General features: G+C 37.3%; 1 protein-coding gene across 10 annotated transcripts in view; it reads left to right on the plus strand.

Annotated features, from left to right (window-relative positions):
• ADD1 (adducin 1) overlaps positions 1-27,292 on the plus strand; it is a 66,966-nt gene that overhangs the window by 34,195 nt on the left and 5,479 nt on the right. For 2 of the 10 annotated variants that reach the window (XM_074147600.1, XM_074147599.1), the window contains exons 3-14: positions 749-911; positions 2,031-2,182; positions 5,424-5,504; positions 7,258-7,407; positions 8,402-8,545; positions 8,669-8,767; positions 9,157-9,333; positions 11,079-11,330; positions 14,431-14,532; positions 16,321-16,410; positions 23,770-23,926; positions 25,991-26,086. In XM_074147600.1, the coding sequence (XP_074003701.1) occupies positions 749-911; positions 2,031-2,182; positions 5,424-5,504; positions 7,258-7,407; positions 8,402-8,545; positions 8,669-8,767; positions 9,157-9,333; positions 11,079-11,330; positions 14,431-14,532; positions 16,321-16,410; positions 23,770-23,926; positions 25,991-26,086 (1,663 nt within the window). Of the gene's footprint in view, positions 1-748; positions 912-2,030; positions 2,183-5,423; positions 5,505-7,257; positions 7,408-8,401; positions 8,546-8,668; positions 8,768-9,156; positions 9,334-11,078; positions 11,424-14,430; positions 14,533-16,320; positions 16,411-17,266; positions 17,360-23,769; positions 23,927-25,990; positions 26,087-26,836; positions 26,872-27,292 lie in introns of those variants that run through there. The other 8 variants (XM_074147598.1, XM_074147602.1, XM_074147603.1 and 5 more) reach the window with 8 other exon arrangements.

A 27,292-nucleotide genomic window follows, 5' to 3' on the forward strand; every position in this document is an offset into this window, starting at 1 on the left:
ACACAAAACAAAATTTCTCTTATAACATTTGTTCCTTTTGTAAGAAATGGCGTGACTTTACATGCAAAACATTTCATGACATGACTTCATTATGAATAGGGATATAGAGGCATATTTACAGTTTTTGCCACATGAAATCAACGCATTTTATTTAGATTTACTTAATGATTGGGATACTTTTCTTTCAGTACAAATTCCAGTGTTCTTGTCAAAAGCAGCAGCTACCAGCAATAGTAAAGAATCTTGTCTTCTTCCTTTGGAAATTAAAATCAAAACAAAAAGAACAAAAACAACCAGGAAAAAAGTGAACAACCCCTTGTTTAAACACATTTTAAAAATTCAGTGGCTATTCCTTCCTGTGTTCCTGGATGCCTTCTTGGCTGTCAGTTCCCTGTGAGCCACACTGATAATTTTCCTTCTCTTTTCTGGTTCTACTAGTGTTTTGTGTTAAAGTGATTGTATATCTTGCTGCTTCTTCCAGAAATCCGTATGAGTAGGCTCAATGAGTTTTGGTGTTGCTTGAAGAGAGAATGCTGGAATTTCCATTCACAAAAAAATAAGTGACTGATATCATTGGAGTTCCAGTGAGCAACATTTTCAAGTAACAGCGTGCATGCAGTAATTCTGCCCTGAGTTGTTTTTCAGAATAAGTATAGGATGTTTCTATCTAAGTGCTAAAAAGAAGCTGTGTATGAAAAGTTGAAGTTCATTTGAACATGCTTTACAATGTGCAATGTCCTGTTGCTAGGCTTTTTGTGAAGAACTGGAATCTATGATCCAGGAACAATTTAAGAAGGGGAAGAACCCAACAGGTTTATTGGCTTTACAGCAGATTGCAGATTTCATGACAACGAACGTACCAAACGTCTACCCTGCAGCACCACAAGGCGGAATGGCTGCGTTAAACATGAGTGAGTGCACCTTAATTTATAATAGTTGAATTTTCTTTTTTGAAAGGCTTAAAATAAAGACAGTGTGAATAAAATGAGAAGTGCTGTGAAGTTCAAATGCTATTCTGTTCTGCTCACAGAAACATTGCAAACATAAAATTAATTGATTAGTTTCTAAATGCCACAGTGGTATGCAGTGTGATTCATAGCTTTTGATATAAATTATATCTATCTCAAGTATGGTATCTTAATTGAAAAGGAAGCCTGAGAAGTCAGCACTGGTAAAAAATTTCAAGAGTTAAATATTGCTAATGTTTACCACATGGATTGTCTGCGGGGAAATTAAATGCTTATTAGTGATGTAGTAACTGTGAAGTTCTTTAGAAACTAATTATTTTTGCCATTGAAATACTGTTTGGAGCTTTCTTCTGTGAAGTGAAACTATAGACAAGGAACATCAGCAGGCAAAACAAAGATGGAAAACAAAACCCAAAATGTACATACGCATGTACACAGAGGTTTTGTGTTAAGATAACATAAATCCTTGCCTGTGCTCCAAAATAAGTTTATAGTTTAGACTGTAGTGTGACCTGGTTCTGCTTTATCACAGTTACTTTTAACCACATTTTTAATTGCACTGTAAATAGAACTACAGTGTTTGTAATTATTTACCATAATCTTCCTCTGTCTATCTTGTCGTTAATTATTCCCAATTAAATGAACTTTTTAGATGTACAGTTCTCCTTTTCAGGAATACCAAATCACGTATCTCAAAAAGTGGAATATTTGGAGTTATGTTTTTCTGTTAACAGCTAAGCTGTATTTTGCAGAGAATCTTTTGTTTGAGAAAGGAGGAAAAAAAAAAAATTGCTAAGGAACGCACTGTCACTGTAGCACCATTGAATATTAAGGAAGGAAATGAATGCTGAGTCTACCAAAGATAAATGACCTTATGCAAGGCTGCCACTGTATTTGTGTAATATAAATTATGACATCATAGTAACGAAGGTTTGCTATCCATTTGTTAGGTTCATGTGTTGATATAAACTAGTAAGAACAACTCCTATAATAGTGGTGTGTGTTGTTTAACTGATGTTGAATGCAATCCCTGTTTGTTTTTTTACCCTTTCTCCTTTTTAGGTCTTGGTATGGTGACACCCGTGAATGATCTGAGAGGCTCAGATTCCATTGCTTATGAAAAAGGGGAGAAGTTGTTACGATGTAAATTGGCGGCTTTCTACAGATTAGCAGATCTCTTTGGCTGGTCTCAGCTTATTTACAATCATATAACAGTGAGTATTGAATCAAGAGATAACTGACCCAATTGTTTTAACGTACAAGAGAATTGCTTCCCTCCCCCATCTGTCATTTTCTCTTTGTGTGGAAGAGGAGCAAAGTGGTATTGAAAGCAGTATAACAGTGAAGAGATTTGTCATTGCGTCTCAAGAATAAGAACTGGAACAGCTTGGATGTCAGCTACCATAGCCTGAATAGAGTCTTAAGAGAGTGTACATGAAAGTTCCTACGATGATATTAAGTTTCCTGAAAGACTCGGTCTTTTAATATCTTAAATGCTTTGAATAACTGTATGTATTGTTCTGCAAGGTCATGTCTAAGTTTTTTTGCTAAATACTAAAATATCTTTTTATTAGTCATTCAGTTGAACTTTGCAATTCAAGGTACCAGCCTTTTTGGAAAAGAAGCCATGGTATTTCTGAACATGAGCGAACTGCTTAGCTTAATGCAGCGTGCCAGCAATTTTCCTTGTGACTGAGTAATTGCTGGCATCCATAAAAATAATGACAAGGAGGTCAAATCAAGGAGACTTTATATGCCAGAAGAATGATCAACATGAGTCTTATGAGTAAAGTCACAGCTGTGGTGTGCAACCCAGTCAATTGTTTTCCTAACAGAGCTGAATTGTTGGGTTTTTTTCTACATAGTAGAGGTTGTCCTTTATGTATTTACATTTCTTCTAGTTGCAGTCTGAATGAAATATGGTGGTTTTATTATTACTGCTTTTTGAGATTTCAAGGTATATTATTTGTGAAACTATAAGATGATAAAAGATGTGGGTAGGCATAGGATTGAGGCAATGCTGGTTAGATCTTTTGGTTCCTTTAGTAAGGGAATGTATCCAACATAATGGTTCTTGTAAACAACTCTGTGCCACCCCCTGATTTTTCATACATGACAGGAGAATTGATTTTGTAAAAGGAACATTAATGCGGTAAGAAAATTATTAGGCAAGCAGGTTTGGAGATGGCTTTCTAGCTCAGCCCTGGGAACGTTTATGCGTTTAGATGAAAAGGTAAATGTAACGAGGAGCGGCGTGCCTAGGGAAGTGTTTACGGCAAGGTTGTGCAATTGGTGTGGAATGCGTCAAGTTGACTTTCTTTTGGTGGGGGGAAGCACAGGAAAATTAGATAATGGTGATACTAGCTGAGGTGGAAGACAGTCAAAGCACCTGGAGTATGAGATTCTGAAAGTATTTTAGAAAGTTTTGAAGGGCAAAGTGGTACTGGAAAGCTCTTGGTTAATGGTTTGTCTCTGGCACTCATAAGTCATTGTTCACCTGTCTTTTACAAACTCCTGCAGAGAATAGCATTCTGAAGAGTGACTAACATATAATTTACTGTCAGAAGCTGATCTAGAACTATTTTGTAAATGTAACAACCTTGTCTTGTCTTTGTTCCGTATACCCATACCTTAAGTAGTGCTGTGGTAGTAAGGCAGTCCTTTGGCATGTGGTGAATGCCTACCTCTGCATGAAGAGCTGGAGTTTGACCTCAGGTCTTCAGGTTTTTTGTGAGTGGATGCTCTAATTACTAGGTGATTGCATTAAAGTTAAAAGCTGCCAGTATGCTTTTTAAGAAAGAGAAAAGGTACAACAGCCTTCTGTGAGGGGCATCAGCCTTTGTGTTAGAGGAGAAAGGAACTTTGAGGATATGAGAGAGTATGCCAATCTGGGCATATCAGGGAGCTGGGTGGAGTATCTTTGCTTTTCTGGATCCTTATCAATCACCAACACCTGCAGTGTGTGGAGTTGTTCAGACTAGTGCAGTCCTGATGCAGAAACAGAATTACTGAGCACCAAGAGCTTTCATGTCAAGTACAATAGCATAGAGTAAACTTGGGTGCCTCCAGGGTTAGGCAGAATTTGAGATTACAGGTTTACAGAAGGTACACATCATTCACCAAGTCTTGGTTTGCTTTGAGGGCATGAACTGTTTATTGGATCTAATCCTAAAGTAATGTGGTTTGTGAGTCTTGCTCCTTGTTTACCTTATGTTTGAGCTTTCTTATTAGCTTTTGGGGCATTTTGAATAATAACTTGGTTATTGTCTTGCATAAATAAGCAAAAGAATTTCTAGATCATTTACACTTCTGTAATGGAGAACTATTTTGGTAGTTCATAAAATTACAGGTTAACTTGAACAACTAACTGGTGCAGTCTAAGGGTCTTAAGCTATAGCATGTTACCAGCTGGTTGTTAGGGAAGCTAGATTTGTACTAGAGCCTTTTGGATGACAGAACAATTACTTATTTTAGTTTTTTTTTTTTCCCTGTAGTAGAACTATATCAAAGTATATATAATGTTTACTGTTGCGAGTAGTAGAAGACATGAGAGAGCATAAAGTAGCTGCATCTTGGGGAAATGGAAAACTCATAAATAAATAAAATTTTAAAAACATCTAAAAGCAAAATAAAACCAAAATCAAACCACAAGATCTGGATAGACTAAAAGCAAAATAGGGAGTTGTCACATGTGTCCAGTAAAACATTTGAAGCCTTTTAATTCTCTGTTGAGGGATACCTAAACTACCTAGCTGTCCTGTACTTTTCACTGTACAGGCTTCAAACAGATGCATCCCAAAATACGAACGGTTTGAAGTCAGAATTGGTTTTGTATTATAAACTCCTGATTGTATGAATTAGAGAAAAGAGCAAAACACAAGTGGGAGTCAGGATACTTGGTAGAAAACCTACAAGTATGCTGTACTGCTCACAGATGTCTCACGTGGCACAAGCATCAGTGTTGAAACCCATCTCAGCATCAAGATGTTTCAGATCTGTGGGCCAAATTCTTGTGTTTTCTTACGCACTTCTATTTCATACATTCTGTTTTACTAGGGTAGAAATACCATTGGAGTATAAACTCATTTGTCTTAAAAAAACAAACGAACAAACAAACACAACAACAACAAAAACCCAAAAAACCCAACAGTAACTTTTTTTCCTCACTTCTCTCAGTATTATTCCTTTTGTCCACAGTAGTCTAGTTGTCGTTGTCACAGGATCTAAGGATTTACTACCTTCCGCCATCTTGAAGGACTCTGGCATGTCTCTTCCATCTGGTTTTTGTTAACAATGCTGTATGTTGATCATCTGTTCTAGCATACATGACAGTCATATGTTGTAGCTATACTTGCCCATTCCATACTGAGGAAGTGAAAGTCACTTTCATGGTTTTGCGCCTTTGTGTATGCTTTAATAAAATATTCTTAGCTCTTACTCTTGTTTTATCCTTAGGCCAGAGTAAATTCTGAGCAGGAGCACTTCCTCATTGTACCTTTTGGACTGCTCTACAGTGAAGTTACTGCATCTAGTCTGGTAAGCAAGTACTGTTTTTCAGCTGTAAGATATGAATAGCTGAATCTGCTCTGTCTGTATACCTGTCACTGTTTAAGTTCTGTCCTAGAGAATATTTTACTCTGTGGTACATATTTAGAATAGTTTTATTGAACATGGTTGATTTTGCTGCAGCTGAGGTATCTGAGAGATTTCTTTGCACGTGTTCACCACCAGGTGTCCTCCAGTTGATTTAGCTGTAAAGAATAGCAAGGTCATTTGGATCACATCCTGCTCTTGAAAGCCGTTGCCTGTTGAATCAGGCTTGTTGAGGGCAACAGTGTGCGTTTCAGACATAAACGATTCAAACCAATTACAATTTCAAGACATAGCGTCAAATGCCTGATTTAGTTGCCATCGTTTAATGATATAAGTAGCTGAGGGTGTAGATAAATTGTATTTTTGAGATGTAATAGTTGCAGTTAGAGACAGAACTCCCTAACCGTTAGCTAGTGGGAAGCATTTTTTTAGTGTTTATCTCCAGTCTAGTCTATACTGCTCCTGAAGGGAACTTGAGTTAATGTGGTTTTACTCTTGCGTTGAAACAAAATAGAAACTTTCACACTATTCTTTCCACCTGACTACTGTAAGGTAAGTAAATTCTGGCAGAGATGTGAGGTAAGGATGTGCAGAGTAGTAATTACGCTTTGGATTTGTGTTGCCCTTGATACTTTAAGGTCCCAATACTCTCCCTCAGCTGTCTGTAGTTTTCTTTTTCTTATGTAGCTCAACCTTAACCACCTGTAAAATTTTAATTGAAAAAGTTATAGGAAAAGGAATGGGGAAAACTGAGACCTACCCTTTCTTGTTAATACAAGGTTTTTAGAAGATGGTAAGGGCCACACTCTGCAGATATTTTGTGTGTTGTGGGTTGTTGGGTTTTTTAAGGTGTCCTGCTTTTATCTTTGTATCAGGAATGTAAATACCTTAAGAATGAAGGTTACATGAAGGTAGTGAAATGTATACACACACACACACACACACAGAGGAGAGAGTATGTTCACACAGCAAAGAGCTAGCAGCAGGATTTAATAAGAAGATAGGCTACAGTGATAAGGCACATATCTTAGCCAGATGAAGATGCTGACTAGCAGCCTGCTTACACAACTGGCCCTTTATCGCCCCTTTCTCTCACTTTCTCCCATGCTTGTTCCTCCCTTCTCCACTTTGAAACTCTGTTTTTTCTGATCTTGTTCTCTCCCAAATAAACAGCCCATGCATAATTACTTTTTCCCTTTTATTCCAGTTTTTCTACATCCATATGCAAATTTGGTACTTAAAATATTATTACCTGGGCAATCTCAGCCTTACATGGTATCAGTGGTATGATTACCTAGGTGCTGGCCTTTCAAGAACCTACTCCCCAAAAGGTCCCAGTTACTCTCCTTCAGGTATCTGTAAAATTTGCAAATTTCTTATATAATTCCACCATAACTCTGTGAAATGCAGCCATTTGTCACAGCGCTGTCTGCAACTTCTATCAGCTTCTTGCACTGTTACCTGTTACATGCAGCGATTTCTCGTCTCATATCCAGTAGTTCCTGATGTCCTCTTCAGTTAGCTTAATCTCAAGCCGGGGCCCTGGTCACCTACTTACAGCCTTATTGTGCACACTTTGACACTTGTTAAAATACTGAAGAAGATACGATTTTAGAGCTTCAGTGGTAGATGCTGAATTAAATCAGATTTTTGGCAGTCTCGATTGAGTTGTGAAACTAATTATTTTTGTTCCCAGGTTAAAATCAATATTCAGGGAGATGTAGTTGATCGTGGAAGCACTAACTTGGGAGTAAACCAAGCTGGTTTTACTTTGCACTCTGCAATTTACGCAGCTCGACCTGATGTTAAATGCATTGTTCATATTCATACGCCAGCAGGGGCAGCGGTAAGCACATGTTTTAGAACTGTCTTGTTCTCCCCACCCCACCCAGCTGGAAAATAGATGGGTCCCCCTTAATCATAGATTTGCCTACCCTTTTGAAGGGGACAGAGCCTTTAAGTCTGCCTTCAAATGCGTGGTTCTGTTTGAGTCATTCAGATCTTCCTCATTTGATTGCTGTATGAGTGGTCAGATAGTAAATTGAGCTCTATAATTGAAAAATACATATTTCATATTTGTGTGTCCGTTACCACTAAAGACCTTATCTTTTAACAGTGACTCATAAGAGCTTTAGCATATTTTGTTGGTGTTGTAAAGCACAATTTATCAAGAATTTCTTAAACATTTGAAACTTTTCCAATATTAGAGCATTAGAGCAACTGATTACAAGTCAGTTTTACCTCTGGAATTTTTTGAGAGAGTCATCTTGTGACGATATTTCAAAGTTCACATTCTGATTTTCTTTTTTTTTAAATTATTTTTTTAACAGATTAACAGCAGTTATACAACCATTTTAAGGATAAATTATTAGATTCCTAAAACTGTGAATTAGAGAGTAGTCCTTAAAAATGTTCCTTAACTTTGCCTGCAGTGTTGCAGCATTACCTGTGTCAAAGTTCATCACTAAATGTCTTCTTTTTGGAGGAAATAAAAAATAATTTTAAGAAATCACTGAGTGAAAGGAATGAAGGATGCAGTTGATTTTGGGGTTGGATTTTTGTTTTTCTGAGTCTTTTCATAGCGGTGTTGATGTCATGTAAAAGCAACCACACTGAGTCAGACCCAAGATCAATGTGACTTTTGTATCCAGTCCAAAAGTTGTGAAAAATAGAGGCTTTAGGGATGGGAGTATAAGACCACTATGTATGTGCCTGAATAGACACATACAAATAATACATAAAAATCTGGTTTTATTATAATTCTTATCATTATTATATTTTCATTTTTTTTCCAGTTTTCTGTTGCAAGAAATTAAGTTACTTGTTTAAATATTTCTCAGGTTTCTGCAATGAAGTGTGGTCTCTTGCCAATCTCACCTGAAGCACTTTCTCTAGGGGAAGTAGCTTATCATGACTACCATGGTATTTTAGTGGATGATGAAGAAAAGGTGGTTATTCAGAAAAATTTGGGGCCTAAAAGCAAGGTCAGTATTTACATCTGGAATTAAAAAAGTATGTGTGTGGAGTTATGGGAGGTATGTTCTTTAATCAATAGCAAGAAAATACTTGCCTTACTGCTGTTAACTTTCTTTGCAATATCTCTCTAGGTCCTTATTCTCAGAAACCACGGCTTAGTCTCAGTTGGAGAGACTGTTGAGGAGGCTTTCTACTATATTCATAATCTAGTGCTTGCCTGTGAGATTCAAGTAAGAATTTTAGTATGTTTTGTAATAATACAGTCTGCTATATTAACCTTCAAACAGATTAAGAGTTGTGAGCTTTACTGGTTAAACTCTTCATCTAAACTAACATGGTGATCTGTGAAATCATTATATTATGCGAGGGCATCCAAATCTTTGGTTTAACCAGCAATATTCAAATACTGTATTGGAACCATTGCTTTGATATATACTGCCTATTAAAATAGCAATATTTTCAAAGCCTTGAGGCAAATTTTATACAAGTATATTAATTTATTTACCTTTAAAATTAAGCAGGTTTCTTCTGGTTTGCTGATGTCAATTTTTTTTTTAGTTTTTTGGGTTCTTTTTTCCCTCCTATCGAGAAACTAAAAGATGACTTTATTGTTTTTAAGGTACGTACCCTGGCCAGTGCAGGTGGACCTGACAATTTAGTGCTTTTAGATCCTGGAAAGTATAAAGCCAAGTCTCGTTCCCCTGAGTCTCCAGCAGGTGAGGGTACTGTATCCCATCCAAAATGGCAGATTGGCGAACAAGAATTTGAAGCTCTTATGCGAATGCTTGATAATCTGGTAAGACAGGCGTTTTTGTCCAATTGTTTCATATGATAATGTATAAAATACTTCAAAAGCTACAATAAGCGACATTAGTAAAGAATGGGCTGTGTGTAGTTGGGATAATTTATACAGCCTGCAGGCTGCTTTTTCCCAAAGATTAAGGACCTTCATGAAAAGTGTCACAAAATGTTTCAGGTGACCTTTGTGCAGATAGCAGATTTAATTCTGTATTCATAATCTGGTGAGATGAGAGGGGATCCTTGTGTGATTTGGCACTTCCAAGTGAGAGTACCGTGATGCTTGCTACTCCATAGTCTGCATCTTCCCCTCCCAAAATGTGTTAATGTTTTGTCAGGTGCAGGGTCCAGCATGACTTGACTTTGTAAGACTCTACTAGAACCTAGAAGAGCTCAAAAGACAGACTTCAAATAAATAAATAAAAAGTCTTCAGATAAAATGGTTTCAGTAAAATCCCATCTGTAATGAATGTCCAGCTACAAACATTTCCTGTCCAGCTTTAATGGGAAAGATGATACCTTTCCTGTCACAAGGCTCCAAGCAGTGACTCTAGACAGTAGTAATGAACATACCAAAAAATATGGTCACTGTGAAAATCAGACATAGTCTTCTGATTTGGGATTTAATTAATCTTTTTCCTTTGTAGACTTAACTGTGGTCTTCAGGGTCATGTGATGCATGTGCCCCTGACAGGAGCCACATTGATGATGATATCTTAAAACACTATCCATCACCTATGCTATGTAGTAAATAATTAGGAGTTTTTCCCCTCAGATCAGTGTCCTATCTGTAGTATGGGAAAAAAATAAATCAGACTACTTCATTAGTAATTTGAATATCTAATGTTTTCTTATCAGACAAAGTGATCAGCTATAACCTTAAATCAACAGAAAAAATCTTGTTGATTTTAGTGAGCAATAATGAGATCATTAATGTAGTTGGCTATGGGTAGCAGAATCCCTGTATCACTGACTGGTACCTTCAGCAGATTCAGTTGGGTTTGAGTTTCTCTAGGTAATATCAGTTTTATGTTTCTTGCTGCGAGCAGGAAGCAGAATCACAAAGGCAATAGCATTGTACATGCTGGGAACATAGCGATAGAAAGGAGCTTTCGGTCATCCAGTACGGACCCTTGCTATTACAAATAGCCACATATTATATTGGATAGTTAGCTACATTAGTCAGTAGGTAGTTACTCAGGGTGCACTTTGATCATTAAATGATGGAGCAGCAGCCAAGATAATGCCTCAGGAGTGCTCAATGCATGAAAACTCTGCAGAAAGCTAAGTCTGCATACTCGGGACTGAAGTTTCTTTACATCTAGCTTTATCTATAAAGACTTTGAGTGCTTTGGGAGGTAGGTTATTCACAGTTTCTCTTTGAGCTACATTGAAGATAATTTGCTAGTGGAAATTTCTTAGAGAAACTGTTAAATATTCTTTTTGTATGTTAAATGCTGAGCAAAATATGGAAGAAAGCAGGGGAAAGCATGACTAGTGTATTACGGAAGGTAAAAAGGCAAACAATGTAATTCAGAGGAAGCAGGAGAGAAAAACATAGGTAGACAAGATCAGGGAGAGGAGAGAATATGGACATAAAAGTAGCATTCTTGAAGCCTTCCCTTGTATACAATATGTTGAATTCTAGATTTTAGAACGCAGAAGAGATCTTTTTATCTGCCCTATGTTTTATATCAAAACTTGGAGATGTAGGAGACTAATTCTGCTGCTCTGCTTCTTCAGGGTTACAGAACCGGCTATCCTTATCGATGCCCTGCTCTGAGAGAGAAATCTAAAAAGTACAGCGATGTTGAGATTCCAGCTAGTGTCACAGGGTACTCCTTTACTAGTGATGGCGAATCAGGCACTTGCTCCCCCCTCAGACACAGTTTTCAGAAACAGCAGCGAGAGAAGACAAGGTGGCTGAACTCTGGCCGAGGGGATGATGCTTCTGAAGAAGGGCAGAATGGCAGCAGTCCCAAGTCGAAGACTAAGGTGTGGACGAACATTACACACGATCACGTGAAACCCTTGCTGCAGTCTCTCTCGTCCGGTGTCTGCGTGCCAAGCTGTATTACCAACTGCTTGGTCTGTGCCTACCTTACTGTTCATAGTTAGATGATGTAGAGCAACTTGGGGTGGCTGGCACTTAGAGGCTTTGGGAAGAAAAAGATTACTCTCCTAATTCTTTTCTTCTTTCTTACATAAAAAAACTAAATGTGTTTTACTAACCACTTAGTTTGGCTTTGATTAGATGCAAACTGTAAAAATCATCTTGCTTCTTGATGCTTAAAACTGCTTAAGACTTTGAAGCCTCTAGTTTTCTTTTGGCTTTTCAAGCTAATGACCAAACAGATTGAATCATAGTTTTAGCTGAATAGGCTGTGCATTTAAGTGGTTTAATTAAGGACAACTGTGTTAGGGAACTACTAATTCTATCTGCATGAAAGCTTTTCAGTTAAAACAAAAATGAAACTAACTGTTCAATGTACTTTTGTATGAGTATATAAAAAAGTAATCAAATTTCTACCCTCTGGTACATACACCAACTTAATTTGCAAGCCATTTGCAACTCTCTCTATGTACAAGAGGGTAGAATTGATTTCAAAGTATTTAACTCTTGGTTGTTTTTCCTTAAGCAGTTTTTCTTACCTAGTTTCTCAGCTCCTTTTCCTATCCTGTTTACTACACTTTTACCTACCCCAAAGCCTCTGAGTGTTCACAACCAGCTGCCTTCTGCATGTAGTGTTGCATGTAAGTAGATGGCCATAAATGGAAAGTCTTTCCTAAAGTATCAGCTGGGTGCGGCATGACTAAAGTGCAGCTCAGGCCATCAGCAGGCACTAATCGATAGATTCTGCAACCGGTGCTTTTTTTTTTTTTTTTGTTTATCAATGCTGCTTACAGTTAAATTTTGCACTGAAAAATATGTTGATTGAAAAGCGAAGGTATATGCTTTCAAATGGAGATCAGTAGTTGTTGGTGTATAATGTGGTTTTGATATTTTCTTGGGCATATACAGAGCACCCAAAATGTAGACAGGGATTTGTACGCATACAAGCTTTTGTAATGGTCAACTTCAAGCTCAACTATAGTAATTCAGCAGTACTTCAGTAGAGGTACTATGTGTAGTAGCAGTATGGTTACAGGTGAGTCTTAAAACTAGTGCTCTTGAAAAGGAAAAAAAATACAAATTATTTTTTTCCAGAACACCTCTTCATTCTTATTTACCCCTACAAAACTCTGCTTTGCCTCTGAACACATTCAGAGTTCTCTATAGTTATAATGCTCTTATGGAATGATTACTTAGGCAACGTGTGTACTAAAATACATAGTCTTAACATGTAGAAAGCTCTGAAAAAACAGAGGATCTCTGTGGCATTTTTGTGGTGTTCTTTTTGGTTTAAGAAGTTAATATATATGTATATTGTTTGTACTCTCAACATTTTACTAAACTCAAGTATAGTTTTGCCGTGAGTGGAAGAAAGCTTAAAGCTATGTATGTGTTTGGAGCAATTTGTGCTTTTCAACCTTAGCTCACAAAGAAGGTAGTGTTTTATCTTTGAAATTATCAATGAAAGATTGAAGCAAAATTCCTGCTCAGAAACTAGTCTTGTTTAATGATATACTGAAGCAATAGAAAATCTCATACAGTATAACAGGTTTGTGCAATTAATTTTTTTTAATGCTTGTTATTAACCTAAAGAAAAAGTAGCTTGTTATGTTGAGGTTGTTTTTATATATGTTTTGACTAAAAACTATCTTTAATAAAAAGCTGGAGTAGTTTTTATCTAAGAAGATAATCATCAGTGAGTATTTCACAGCTCCATGTTCATTCCATTTTTTACTTTACAGTTGCAAAACATTTTAAAATTCTGTTGCTTTCTGAAGTTTGACAGTTTCTGGCTATCTTATTGTTTCTTGAAGTTACTCAGGAAAAACCGCATAGCATTTGCTCTATAAACAGGTTTGCTTTACTGTTCGGTGCATTTTCTATGCAACAGTGATTGGAAATTAGGACACCGCATGTAATAAACATATCAAGATAAAGAGTTAGTTGTGCATCAAATTAACTAGAGCTCCATACTAAATGCACTGATCAAATAAAGCAACCTTCTATGAAGAACCCATGAAGCGCTTAAAGTTTGTGTTTGGGATATTTTTGTAACCTTTTGAGCTATGAGTTATAAAATATTCGACATCACCAAACTGTTCCTCTAGGTTGCTGTGCTATTCATTTGTGCAGAAACTAATTCTGGAAACAGAATATTTTGCTGAAGTAGCTTGTTTTAATGCAAAACTTTGGTGATGCCCACTCTTGCTTCACAGTACAGAATCATTCACTAAACCTGGTTAGTGACATCACATTGCTTTTCATACTTCTGTCATCTTATGCTTTAAGTTCGCTTTGATGTTTGTTATCAGAGGATTGAATCAATGAACTCTCTGTCTCTCTTGTGCTATTTTTGTAAAAACACCCAGTGCAGAAAATGAAAATGGCAGTAACAGGGTTTTACAGCTCGTGTCTTAGATCTTGCTGTACTTCTGTTTGGGTAAGGAATAGCGTCCTTTTCAAACAAATATGAACTCACTCTGAAATTTCTGATTAAAATGTCCTTAAGAATAAGTAATTATATTGGAATTTTCCTACTCATGTATTAAAATGTCTCTTCGTAAAGTGAGAAGTAGACGGTTCTTAGAAACACACAACACTGCAGTTGTCAGTGTGGTCAAGTGCACAGAAAAACAGCTTAAAAAACCTTTCGGTCTCTATAATCTCTGAATTGCACATAGTTGTAGTAATTGCATCGTTTAAAGTGGAAGTTATTTGCAAGTTAACTGGCTTTCTAGTTTTTGTTGTTGTTACTAGCTTGACTTCATAGAATGATTCTGATACTTATATCTGAAGGTACAGTTTATACTACTGAAGAGGAAGCAACTTAAATACAGTCTTAGGAATGAATAGAAGAATGCAATCATTGGTTCAGTTCTCTGCTATGTATAATGCATGATCAACTGTTCTGTAAATTTGCTGCTCTGAGTGTCTAAAGCCATTACAGCAATTCTGACTGTTCAACTGTTCTTGGTATTACAGTGGACTAAAGAGGATGGACATAGAACTGCCACCTCTGCTGTCCCTAACCTGTTCGTTCCATTGAACACCAATCCAAAGGAGGTCCAAGAAATGAGGAACAAGGTTTGTAATAGCAGTAAAATAACTTTTTTTTTTTTTGGGCATCACTACAATTAAGTTATGTGCTTGTAATGAACTAACTTAATTTGCTATAGTGAAATTTTGGGAGTTCAATAACACAGTTCTGGTATTGTCCCGCCCCTTTATAACTAGATACTAAAACAATTCCTAGATGTTTTGAACTCATCTTGGAAAAAGGTGGTATTACTATTCACTGTGTGAAGACTTCTAAATAGAGTTGCTGGATACCTCTGAAACAGCCATCACTGAGTTTATGGTAGTAATTCCGTTCCCTGAGTTCATAGTTGTAGATTAGTGATGCGTTTTCCTGATTTGGTTTCACCAGTTGAAATTGTAGCCTATACCAAGAAGTCTAAGGATCTCTCTCTGTATTATATTTTATTATATTACAATATGCTGTGAGTGTTGCAGAACTTTTTTTTGGCCTCTGGAACCATGTTAATCTTTTTGAAATGACCTAGCAGTTAATTTTCCAGTCTTTAAATTTCAGATCTTCTTGTCACCAGTCTACCAACAGGAAAGCATTGAATGCATTGGGGTTTTTCCACTTTGTACAAAATATGCGCTGGTCTCTTAATACTTAACTTGTTCTGGATTGTTTTGCCACTTCTAACTGATGGCCATATGGAACATGGGAGTTAGCATTATGTCACAGGAAAGTCTGTATGCAGGGGTACTAGCAGGAATACTGCTTTGTGCTAAAATAATTCATCTAAGGTTTGACAGAACTTCAGCTTTTCCTGACTCGGCACTGTAAAATAATAATCACTTGAATTGAGAAGTCTGGTGAAGTTGCCAAGCAGTTTCTTAGCATTTGAAACACAAATATTGCTGTATTAAAAGCTTGAATGAAGTGACTAAGAGGAGAGAAGTAAAACTTCAAACTTTATACTTTCCTGATGGCAAGAAGGGTAGTAAAGTAGAAACAAGTACAGACGGTGCGGGATCTTCATACTTTCTGAAATACCAACTATTAATAATACCTTGTGTTTGTGTACTTGTATGCATGTGTTCTTATATAAATTGAATGCCCTTTTTAGATGTAAAGTAGAGGTGTTTCTGGATGCATGCTCTTCATTTGTTGTGGAACAAGAACCAGAATATTTTAGAAATAAATGTTGAGTCAGTTGTAATGAATTCTTTACCACTGTAGATTATCTAATTGAAATCAATAGTGCTAGATTTAAATATCGAGTTTCTGTTCCCATCGTCTGCATGGAAAGAACTGGGAGCTATTTAGGATGCAACGAAAGGGTGTGTTTTGAGTACTCTGGAGTGTCAGTTTATGCACAGAAAAATATTTATATGTCCTTTTGAGAATTTGGTCCTGACAAGATGCAAAAATTGAATGTTGTGCAGTGTTCTATAGCAAGTTCTGTAGGAAGATGATACTGTGGTGCAATAGGCTAGTGACAGAAACCTGTAAATGACTGGTCAGGTACAATAGATACATAAATCGCTTCTCACTTTTCTTCATGAACTAGAATTGTCTGTTACCTCATCTGTAGAGTTTTACTGTGAGCCAGTACTAAAAAGCAAAGGATCGTACCTGCTGTGGTACTTAGAGACTAAATTCTGAGAATGTGAGGGAACAACTAGGAACCTTATCTTCAAGTGGTGTTTATAAGCACAGCTTTATTTGATGGGTAGGGCCATAGCAACCGACACTAGTTGCAGCCTGTGGCAGGTTCACCCACCCATTTTTCAAATGCGAAAATGTGGTTAACTTTCTCTTGTTCATGTAACTGTATTCTGCTGCTTCCTTTACAGATCCGAGAGCAAAACTTGCAAGATATTAAAACTGCAGGCCCTCAATCACAGGTTCTTTCTGGGGTAGTTGTGGACAGGAGTCTTGTACAGGTGAGAGTATAAAATAGCTAAAACTATTAGCTTAAAGTTAATCTATGATATCCTCTGCTTTCACCTAATATATCATTATAAAATTATTCTTTAATTGGCAGAGAGTAACTGTCTATAAGGTAAGTCTTAGAGGTAACACCATTGTCTTTGCGAGAGTGCTCAGGATCAGATATTTAAGAGGCTTCAGCCATGTAGCCCAAGCATGTCTGTGGAGGATGCTTCTTGGTTTTGGGGTTTTTTTTGCTGAATATAATGCATGAAATTCAGAAGGCTTCTTTATATGGGTTAGATTCTTGTTCAAAACTAGCTGGGCTTTGTGACAACTTTTTGTTTGTTTTCCAAGTTTATGTACCTTGAAGTATTAATTCTGGGCACAGCAGGCTCACTGTGGGGCAGTAGTGTTGCGTGTTAAATATGTTTTGTCATGCTTCATAATATTTTATTTAAAGAGCACTTTGTAAAAAAAGCTATTATATGTCAATAAAACTTAAAAGCAGTATATCTGGATATACAAAAGACTTTGAATCTATGAATCATAGCTCAAAGTATAGTAAGAATTGGAGCTATACAATATATTATATAGCTCAATGACTTTGAAGCTCTATGTATCTGAGTGCTTTGACTGCCCCAGATAAGTATTTTCTGATATACTTTTAAAAGTTTGGCAAGTCTTACCATGACCATAGCATTATTCATGTTGGGTGTCATATTGTGTGCATGTCAATTCATTGTCATTTGCAATTTTATCTTCCACTTACTGTTTCTTTGCATGTTTTTAGCAAGCATCATAATGCTTTTGGTTGATGTTTTAAAGCCTGGGCTCGGTTTGCTCTGTTTACTGAATTTACTGTTGCAGGATGCTCCCCTCTCAGACTGTACGGAATCTATTGAAGGGCTCGATCTCACAGAGCAGGCCTTTAGTCCCGCTAAATCTCTGTCTGTTAGAAAGGTACTGCCCTGTCATACTGCTCTAAATGCTGTTGTGCACCCTTCATTTTACCTCTTCCTTACCCTGCCCTTTCCCTCTGTTAGTTAATGATTTGGCTAGAAAAGAAAAATAGATGGATCTCGAAATTATGTATATGCAACTATACAAGCAGTTACTTTACCCTGTTAAAGTATCTTTTAAGGATTTTGCTCTTTGTCTGTAGAAGCTGGTGAGGAAACGCTTTTGATGTTAAGGTGCTGATTAGGTTCTGCATATAGTGGATTTCTTTGTGCATGCTATTAGTGTTGAATTACTCTAATTTGAGATCCATTATCAGTTAGCTTAAACTCAGCCTGAGTACATCAGTGTAATTCCGAAGGTATCCACATGTTCAGAGTGTGTCCTGCTGACAAATGCTGGCAACTTTTGATCCTACATTGCTAGACGTCTTGTTTCCTTAAAACTTCCTGCGGTTATCTACAGGAGTTGCTGAGTAACGCCCCACACTTCCAAAATCGATTGGCTTTCAAGCATGTAGTCATGCTTGTGCTTATGAAATATACTTTAAATCCAGAATAAATTCAGGGGATGTCTCTATGGTTGGGGTGGACAATCCTTTGAACCTGAGTAAACAGGAACAGTTTACACGTGGGAAACAATCTGTCCTTAGCTGTATTTCTCTCCAGGTTTTGAAGGAGTTTCTTAGAGGTGATCTAACATGGAAACACAGTGTGTAAATCAGCATCAGTGTTTCTTCTGCTCCAGTATTTTATCTAAAAGATTCTTAAATCTTGGGTTAGGTGGTGCCTAACAGCTCATTGTCAGAATAGCTTTCCCAGCAAAAACAGAATACTTTGAATTACTTCATTGTTGCAAGTCTCATGACTTTACAATACTTTCTAGTGCAATGAGCCAGTTTAGATTATAGACAGTCATATGAGAATTTGCTAATGATGTTTTTCAGATTACAGTTTGTTTTATCCGTATTCTGAAAGGAAAAGTAGTAAAATACTATTTCCAGAATTAAGATGAAAAATAAAACAAAGCCAAATTCTTCCAGGAAGTGCCTGCCTTTTATTCTTCACTTAATAATAGCATTCAAATTTAAAAAAAAAATAATTATGATAGTCATCCATTGCTTATCACAACACAGTTTCTTTCATCAATGATGTGCAAGATATATTTAAAGTATTATTCTATAAAACTAGTCAGATATTTTACATTTTCGTAGATGGCAAGGAGCCAACAAAAGGTCTGTTGGTTATATGATTTTGCCTAGTATAATATTAGGGTTTAGATGTCCAAATGATGTATTTCCTTTTTGTGGTATCATGAAAGTGCTTTCCTCCTGAAATGCTGCGTGAAATTAGATCATAATGTTAATTCCAGTAGGAATGGCCTATCTCAAGATTTTTTTTTCTCATGATATGAATTGTGACATGAATGTTTAATAACTTCCTGTTGGGGGAAAAAGCCCACAAACTAACAACAAAAAACCAACAAAACAAAACACACAAAAATAAACCACACAAAAAACCACCCAATGAACCAAACAAAAACAGCAAAAAAAAACCCCAACCAAACACACCGCCAGAGAAATTTTCTAGGATGATTATCCTAAAATTTAGTCATGTATTGTGGAACAAAGGAAGTCCAAGCAATCTTATGATGCCCACATAAACCTCACATGAAACTTTGCAGGGACTGTACATCAAGGATTTAAGGACTTTTAGGTACCAGATAATTGCAAGTTCTCAGTCGACAAATTCTTTGACACTTGATTTACGGTTAAAGTAAAAAGTGCCATCTGATTGCAGTAATGTGTAAAATGTATTATGTTTTCAGTTAACACTGAGAATTCTATCAAATACTAATGCACACTATTTTGAATGAAAGAAAATCCTGTTTGTGTACGGTATGCATGTAACGCTTTGAGTCTTCCCTGCCTATGGCTGCAGTAGTAAATAATCCATTTTGCCTTGTCACATGCTTTGTCCGTGTTCTGAGAAGTCTTGGCCACGTTGCAACACAAGCTCCTTGTGCATCATGTAATTTTACTCCTGTTATAGACTTGGTCAAGTAAGCTTCTGCTGCAGTCTTGGCTGACTGAGAGGAAATGTTGGTTATTCTTACCAATGACCATTCTGTAATCTGATTTTTTTTATTTTTTTTTTTCCAAAAAATCAATTCACATGAATTCTCAAGAATTTTAAGTACAAGGGGAATCACCCATTTCCTGTCTCTCCCTTTAGAATGGAAATTCTGTGGCTTTGCTTTTCAGGAAGAACCTCTCAGTCCTGCCCCAGAGGTGGCACTGTGTTTTAATTGCGACTTCTACATGAACAGTACTTTAAGAATCCTGTGGGTTTTTTTGGATAAAGGCACTGCATTAATGCCAGATTGTGTTAAGAGCAATGATTAACTTTAGACAATTATTATGAACCTACTGTCTGATTAAGAGAAAAATCGGCATGTATAATGTGCCAGTTTTGTTCCTATCTGCCCCTAATCTATTCCATAACAAGATGAAGTGCTTGCCTGGTAAATGATGCTCAGCTCATAGTCAGCAGTTTTGAATTTCTCTCCAAAAGGAAGATGTTTGTGGGGAAGTTGCAAAATGACTTGATAATCTAAATTTTCCTTGTAAGATATGCGAGGTCCAAGTTTAGTATGAAGGAATATTGTATATCATTAGCTATAAATTACTTTCCCTTTGGATCTTTGTGGGGGTGACGCGCAGAAACAAACCCTACAACTCGCAGAGAGTTATAAAGCAGGTATGTTTATTGCGGCGCCGGGTGCAAGGGGGATTTCTCCTCCTAACTTGCACACTGGCTCGTAAAACAAGCATCTATTTATGATAAAAAGCATACATATTCATTAAGGTGGGCTGGGTTATTATAATTAATTCTAAGAAAAGGCGTTACTATTCTAATTATTTCTAGGAACTCATTATCATAAGTCTCCTCCCCTTGCCGCATGCGCACTGTCGCCTGGTGGTCGTGGGCCGGGGTCTTCTGGAGGAAGGCTCATAGTCTTCTTCACCGTGTACTTTTACCTTTGGCTTAGAATGCCGGGCTGGCTGGACCCCAAACCGCGAAACTGGTCCCGACCAGATGGACACTTTACCCAGACAATTGGGTTCCTCCTTAGCATGCAGGCTGTTTCTGCTATCTTATACACAAGGCCAGCTCCTTATCTTGGAATGCTGGGCTCCTGGGCTCCGAGCTCTGTTCTTTGCCAAGCTGTACTAAATCTACACTAACAACCTTTAACCATTCATTCTCTGAATCAGGGGAGTATATGTCCCTTCAGAATTCTCAGGAGCAAAAATATATTCTGTCTATGAATGTAATCTCTCCGTTATTTCTTACAGTGGAGAAAATGCTGTTGATATTCAGGTGCTTACATGTGCAATCAAACTGGCAATATTCATCAAAATAGTACTAGGATCATCATCAAAATAATACTAGCATCAGCATAATCCAGATGAAATCACTAGAACGTTGGTTGTTTGCATGTCACCCTGTGTTGTAACAAGTTGCCAGTCTTTTATATGGGGATTTATTCCCTCTCTACAGGCTCTCTAATACATGAAGCAACTCCCCACCAATTTTCTTGTTCCATTTTTCTGAATGTTTGTAGGAATCTCTACATGGCATGGATATGTTGATAGCTCTGCAAAGTCTTGTCTATTTTAGCGTCACATTTAACAATCTAAAATAAGTCCTGTATTGTCTTTTTGGTCCTTCATACTTGTTTTCCTTCTGTCCCATGTTACTCTCTTCACTTTGTTACTCTCTTCATTTGTTTTCCCCATAGAGTCAGTCCCTCTAACTTAAAATTTCATTAGTGGCCTTTGAACTGCTTCCATATTATTGATAACTGGATGTGTTAATCTGGAAACAGCTTTTAGCAGATCAAAAGTTTGCCTTTCTGGTCTCTCGTGTAATTCTTCTGCTTATACAGTCTAAAAACACAAATGCTTTTTCTTTATAATACAGAATCTGCTTACTGTTGTTGCCTCTGATCTTTTTTAGTATTATTTCTCTGGGGTCAAAGATACACAATTAGCACAAATACTGTTTGCATTGATTGTGGGTATGCTTTTTTGCATTTGGTTTTGCCTCGTTTTGTTGTGGGGTTTGGTTTTTTTTTTTTAATTTAGTAATTGTGTTAAGCTTGGTGTGCTGCTTTTATTCCCAGTAGTTAACAAAGGTACTGCCTTAAGGAAGAGAACCCAGAATGCCAGTGCCCTGGTCATCTTGCCGCAAACTGCATGTCTCGCTGCTTGTCATTATTAAATCAATGGGCATTCAGTAAAATTCCATTTCATGTGCAAGTTGTTCTACCCAGTCATTTTGGATTTAACTTGCAGACAACATTCAAAGATTCTTAAACATTCCAGAGATACTGGTGTGCACTGTACATCTTGTTCCTCTGTTAACTTTTGTAATCCTAGAAAACTCTAGGAACTCTGCTGCAGGTCAGTGCTTTAGAAGCCCCTGCTACTTACTTCTGTGTTTCAGCTAAAACTACATATTTAGTGTGAAGGGGGGGCAGAGACAGAGAGGGAAATATAAAATTTCTATGGACACCAGTTTTCTGCCATCATTAAAAGCTGGGACCTGTAGTTTTGGGGGTGGTTTACATTTTCTATGAAACAATTAGGATTTGTACAAAGGTTGATGTTTTTGTGACACTTCAGTGCTTTCTCCTGTAAGAAAAGCCGTGACTCAAATCGGAGATTTTCTGGTTTTAAGACAGCTGCTGCTTAATAGAAATAGTTGAGAAATGACTTTTGACTCTCTACTGACATACTGCATCCAAGACAAGAGTTCCTCTTATTTTATGGAGAAACAGAGGCGATCTATAATGTCTTAGAGATGTTTGTCTCCTGCAGTTCCTTTCAGGATCTTGCAGTGGAGAGCTGTTATGCTGTTTGTTCTTCAGTACTTCTGGCTGGTTTTTGCTGCCTGAAGAGCAGCACCAATTCTAACAACCAGCTGTTCTTGCCTCCCTGGATTGCTCTAGACCAGATTTCTGGAGATCTCTCATGAGGCTTTCAACAATATCTAACTGCTCTTGTCCACATTCCATCAGGACGTTCTTGTCTGTCGCCTTTTTGGTGCTGACAGCTTGTCCAAAGCAGCTCTTAGCATTCAAAACAGTACTCTGCGTAATTTCATCTGCAGTTTTACTTGATGGACAGGCATGAGATCTTCACTGTGTGGACACTGAATGGTATGTTTGTCTCTTTGTTTGGGTGCTATTTATTTTTGAACTGTGCTTTTTAATGCTTTCTTGTAAATACTGGTACAAATAACATTTGAATATGAAGGTGGCTTGTGCCAACCAATAACCCATACTGGGTAATGGGATTCAAGTACCTCTTTTCACCAGTGAAGACAATTCCGGTATCATAATGACACGAAGCACAGACCACACATCAGTCATTTCCAAACTAGTGTCAGTAGAGTTCAGTATATCCAATAAAAAACCCAAATGCATAAACAAGTCACTTGAAAGATACAGCAGTCATCCAGGCAAGCACCTTCTGTATCTGAGACGATGAAAAGCCCTTGGCTTTAGTCTTTATTATTAGAGAAGAAAAACTAAAAATCTAAGCATTAGAGAATCTCTGATGCAGCTGCTTTTGTCCATTGGAACTTACTGTACTTAGAATTGCTAATGTTTTATTTTATTTGTATAACTTTTATCTGGCTTGTGTGACAGATGTTATGGATGTAAATATGCTAACTTGTATAATATTACAGTTAACCTTTATTACTTAAAAATGAGTTGTAATAAACTGTTAATCTGGTCTATGCAGAACACGTACAAGATGGCTTTTTACTATAACATCTGTTAGAAGTTATGTAGTAGCTACTAGAAATGGCTTTTACCTTATTTAAAAAAAAAAAAAAAACCAAAAAAACAACGCACAAACCTGAAACAAACAAAACCAAACCACAAACAAAACCAAACCACAAACAAAAATACCTGTGAGCTGAGTCCTGGGAACTCAACAGGTATTGTGTGCCGAGGCTGCCGTGCAGGTGGGCCTGGTATCCTGTTTCTTTTGTGGGGAGGAAAAGAAACGTGATACTTCGGAGATGATTCAGCTACAGACTGTCTGGCTGCTGTTTGATTTACTGCTCGATGGTGGATATTCCCTGGTGGAAACACTGATGTGTCTGTAAGAGTAATTAATGAGACCTGTTTTGTCCTTTATGTTAACCTGCTGTCGATTTAAATTAAAAAAAAATATATATTCTGTAATAGATTATTTTTTTTTAATCAAAAAGAAAATAACTGTAGCATTTTTCAGATTATCTTTTTGTTTTGGTGGCTTTGTAGCCTCTCTATTTCTCAGGCTTCTACAAGTTACTGCTCAATCGCAGATGTATCTTCCATTTATTTTTTGTCAGGGAGAACTGGTGACTGCGTCAAAGGCAATAATTGAGAAAGAATATCAACCAAAAGTCATTGTGAGCACAACAGGACCAAATCCCTTCAACAAACTCACTGATCGAGAACTGGAAGAATATCGCAAAGAAGTAGAAAGAAAGCAGAAGGGACCAGAAGGTTGGTTTCTCTGTGCTTTTTCTGCAATAACAAATTTCTAGAATAACAGCAAGTTTATTACTAATTGGAAGGTGGGTTACATGCAAAAGCCTGAAACGGAAAATAGCCGTGGATAAATTATTCAACTTTTGCGTGTTTCGGTTTTTTCAGTGTGAATTAGACATTTAAAAAGCATAATGCAGATAGAATGTGTGATCTAAGTGTTAATGGAGTATTCTGTAAAATGCGTAGATCTTATTTTAAAACTTACCCTGGTAGGCAAACTGGGGTGTTTGGTATGGCCAGTTACTGCTGCTATTGGGAAGTTGAAAGCTTGACACTTCAGTCAAAAAAAATGTTGAGGTACTGCAAAGTATTGCAGATTGTTGCGCTTTGTTTCCCTTTGTTTCCCTTAGAGAGGGTGCAGGGTGAGAGAACGGGGCTGCTTTTTAGCAGCAAAACTGCAGTTTTCTAACTCGCTGAAAATTGTGGATTTGAGAAATCCATTGAATGGGGAAGCTACAGAACAACATTTGATTGCTACTTGGAAATGGCACATCTTGCAGGCTTTCCCCAAAATAGACTTTCTTAAATAATTGTAGAATTATGAGAGAATCGTGCTGTAAAGAGAGTTCATTGCTGCATCTCCAGTGGTTATCCTGCTTTACTGCTGTATAGTCTTAAGGGATGATATTATTTATGACACTCAAATGTTGTTAGATTTTGCATTTGAATGATGCAGGAACCAGAAGTGCCATTTCTTTTGCAGGGCGTGCTCCCGCCTTCTACTTTTTGATAAGACGATAAGACAATAAGAGAGAACCATTTGCAGGGTGTGTGTGTTCAGTTAATGGAGTATTGGACTGTGTGGGGTGGGATACGCTGCTGTTACACCTGTATAACTGCATACATTTATTCTCTCAGTAACATTGCTACATCCTTCTCAGATAAGCTATCAAAATCTGGAGAGACTGTGTTACTGAGACAGACACCAGCTGGGGAACAGAGTACATTGCTTAGAAATCAGACCGTCAGTGAGCAAAATACATCAGAGAAAAAATCTCTGGATTGGAAAGGCAGATCCAAAACCTTTCAAGGAACAGATATGAAGACTTTACAGGATCGTGACATATCATCACTGTCTAAATCTTTAGATAACACCCAGTTTGCTGCTGCATGGGTTTCTTGTCAGACCATGCAGCGAGTCATCACACCCCTTAATGGAGAAGAGCCAGATGGGCAGAAGTCCTCCCATAAGGAATTTCATACTGCAGTGATCAAAGCACTAAGGTCCAATCCTGACCTTTTGGCTGAGGCCTCAGGTATTACTAATACGGTACCGTTGGGCTTGCAATCTAAGGAACAACCTCTTTACCTACACCGTTCAGAGATTCTGTCAGTTGACTCTCGTCTGTGGGACTGATTGCACTTTTAATTGTTTAGGTGAACTGTACAGAACAATGTTTTAAGTGCTGTTCCTGATATACGGTCTACTCTATTAATGTTTTCCTTTGGATCTAGGGCTGTTTAAAACCTGGAAGCAAGGGGAGCCCTCCTTACTAATAACAAATATGCAAACTACTGCGAAATCTGTTTTGAATCATTTAATTACTGCATGTTTCTCTGATTGTCTGGGCAGCCTTCTCTTCTTTTGGGATGCGATTTTGTTTACTCCAAGTTTCAGCAATACAAAGCAAGCAAAAGAGCGTTATCTTGTGTAGGTCTGATAGCATTTCCCTCCCCCAGATTTGTTTGTATCTTCCTTGTGGTTTTTCCTTACAAATGTTCTTTAGAACAGCGTGATAAACCAATTCATAAACAATTACATTATTCTTGCCCTCTTCTGAAAACAAAAAACAAAACCAAAGCACACCACCACAGAGCACAACTGAGTTGAACAGTTTTGTTAATATCGAGCTATCAATTTTCTTTTGCTTGTTTTGGTATCATTTAATACCCTGACAGAATTTTGATTCAGAAAAATGTATTTGCATCTTGTGTGAGTGGAGCACAAGGACACTTTGGTTTCCTCACATCTGTAAGGTTTTGTCTGCCTTTTTAATTTCTCTCTGTCTACATCTGCAGAGCCTTCAGAGGATGGCAGAGAACAGAAAGAGAGAAGTCTCCCTGATCACCCTTCAGCTCGCACTCCTCCCAGTACGCCCATTAAAATAGAGGAAGGTATGTTCTTCTGATTTGGGGGCCAGGGGAAACCAGTAACTGCATCATTAGTGATTGACGCATGAAAATATATGAACTAGTATCTAATAAAGGTAAATTATTTCTTTATTTTTATACTACCTAAAATCTACCACACTGAACTACGAGTGTAATAGGAGTTATGCTTACAATAATAAAGAAGTGTGCATTAATATAAAGACAAATTTTCATCTCTTCAGAATTGCCTCATCATCTCGTGGTGTTTCTCAACTGATTTACCCTTTTGTATGTTTTCTACGAGAAATAATTGCTCTTATGAAGTGAAATAGTGTCTTATGGTGATCCAGACACAAATTTAGATGCTTTGGTAAATCTCCTTCACTGATTGCACATTTCTTAAACATTATTGTACTTGGATTACACCTCAGTAAATATTTTTTTCTAGCTCAATTTGAACCCAAACATCATTATTTGCTGACCTTATGTGGTAGTTAGAACTAAAATGAGAGCAGGCCTGGTAAAATCTACAATTTCCTCAAAAAAAGGATAAAATAATAATCTTGAACAGGTGTAATCTAATTTTTGTCTTGTTTCTTTTACCTTGTACATTGGATATATCACTTGTCTGTTAGTCTCCCATTCACTACTTCATCTCATTCTGTTTTCTATAAGAATGGTGGCAACCATTCTTCTGACTTAACACAATGGCTGTGATGAATGCATAGGTTCTCTACTTGTGCTTTTTTCTTCTTGTGGCTGCGTTACAAACAGGAGATGGATATGCTAAAGAGTACCTGTTACCATAGTAAGTATCATTCCATACTCTGACCTGCTTTTGTGCTTTGCTTCACTCTTGCATCTTTGCTTACTAAGGCTTTTTGTTGGGTTTGCCTTTTTTTTTCTTTTTTTTTTTTTAACTTAAAACAGGTTTTTTTCAGTTGAAATGCTGATTTCTTTAGTTCTTGATTTCATGAAACTCTAGGTAGTTACAGAGCTTATGTTTAAACGCACTCCCCCTCGGAAAGAGACTGTGAAAGTGGCATCATGTGTCTCCATATCTGTGTGTCTGATTCCTCAGTTTTAAAAGGAATAGTCTGAAGTTGGCTTTCAGATGTAGCTGGAACAGGTTGGGGAGTTTCTGCCCCAACAGTTTGCTGCCGCCTACAGGAGTTGGACCTGGGAATGAAAAGGAAGGCAGTTCCTAATCTACTCCAGTGCAGAAGTGTT

The sequence above is a fragment of the Numenius arquata genome, chromosome 5 (genome assembly GCF_964106895.1).
Source record: "Numenius arquata chromosome 5, bNumArq3.hap1.1, whole genome shotgun sequence".
NCBI lineage: Eukaryota > Metazoa > Chordata > Aves > Charadriiformes > Scolopacidae > Numenius > Numenius arquata.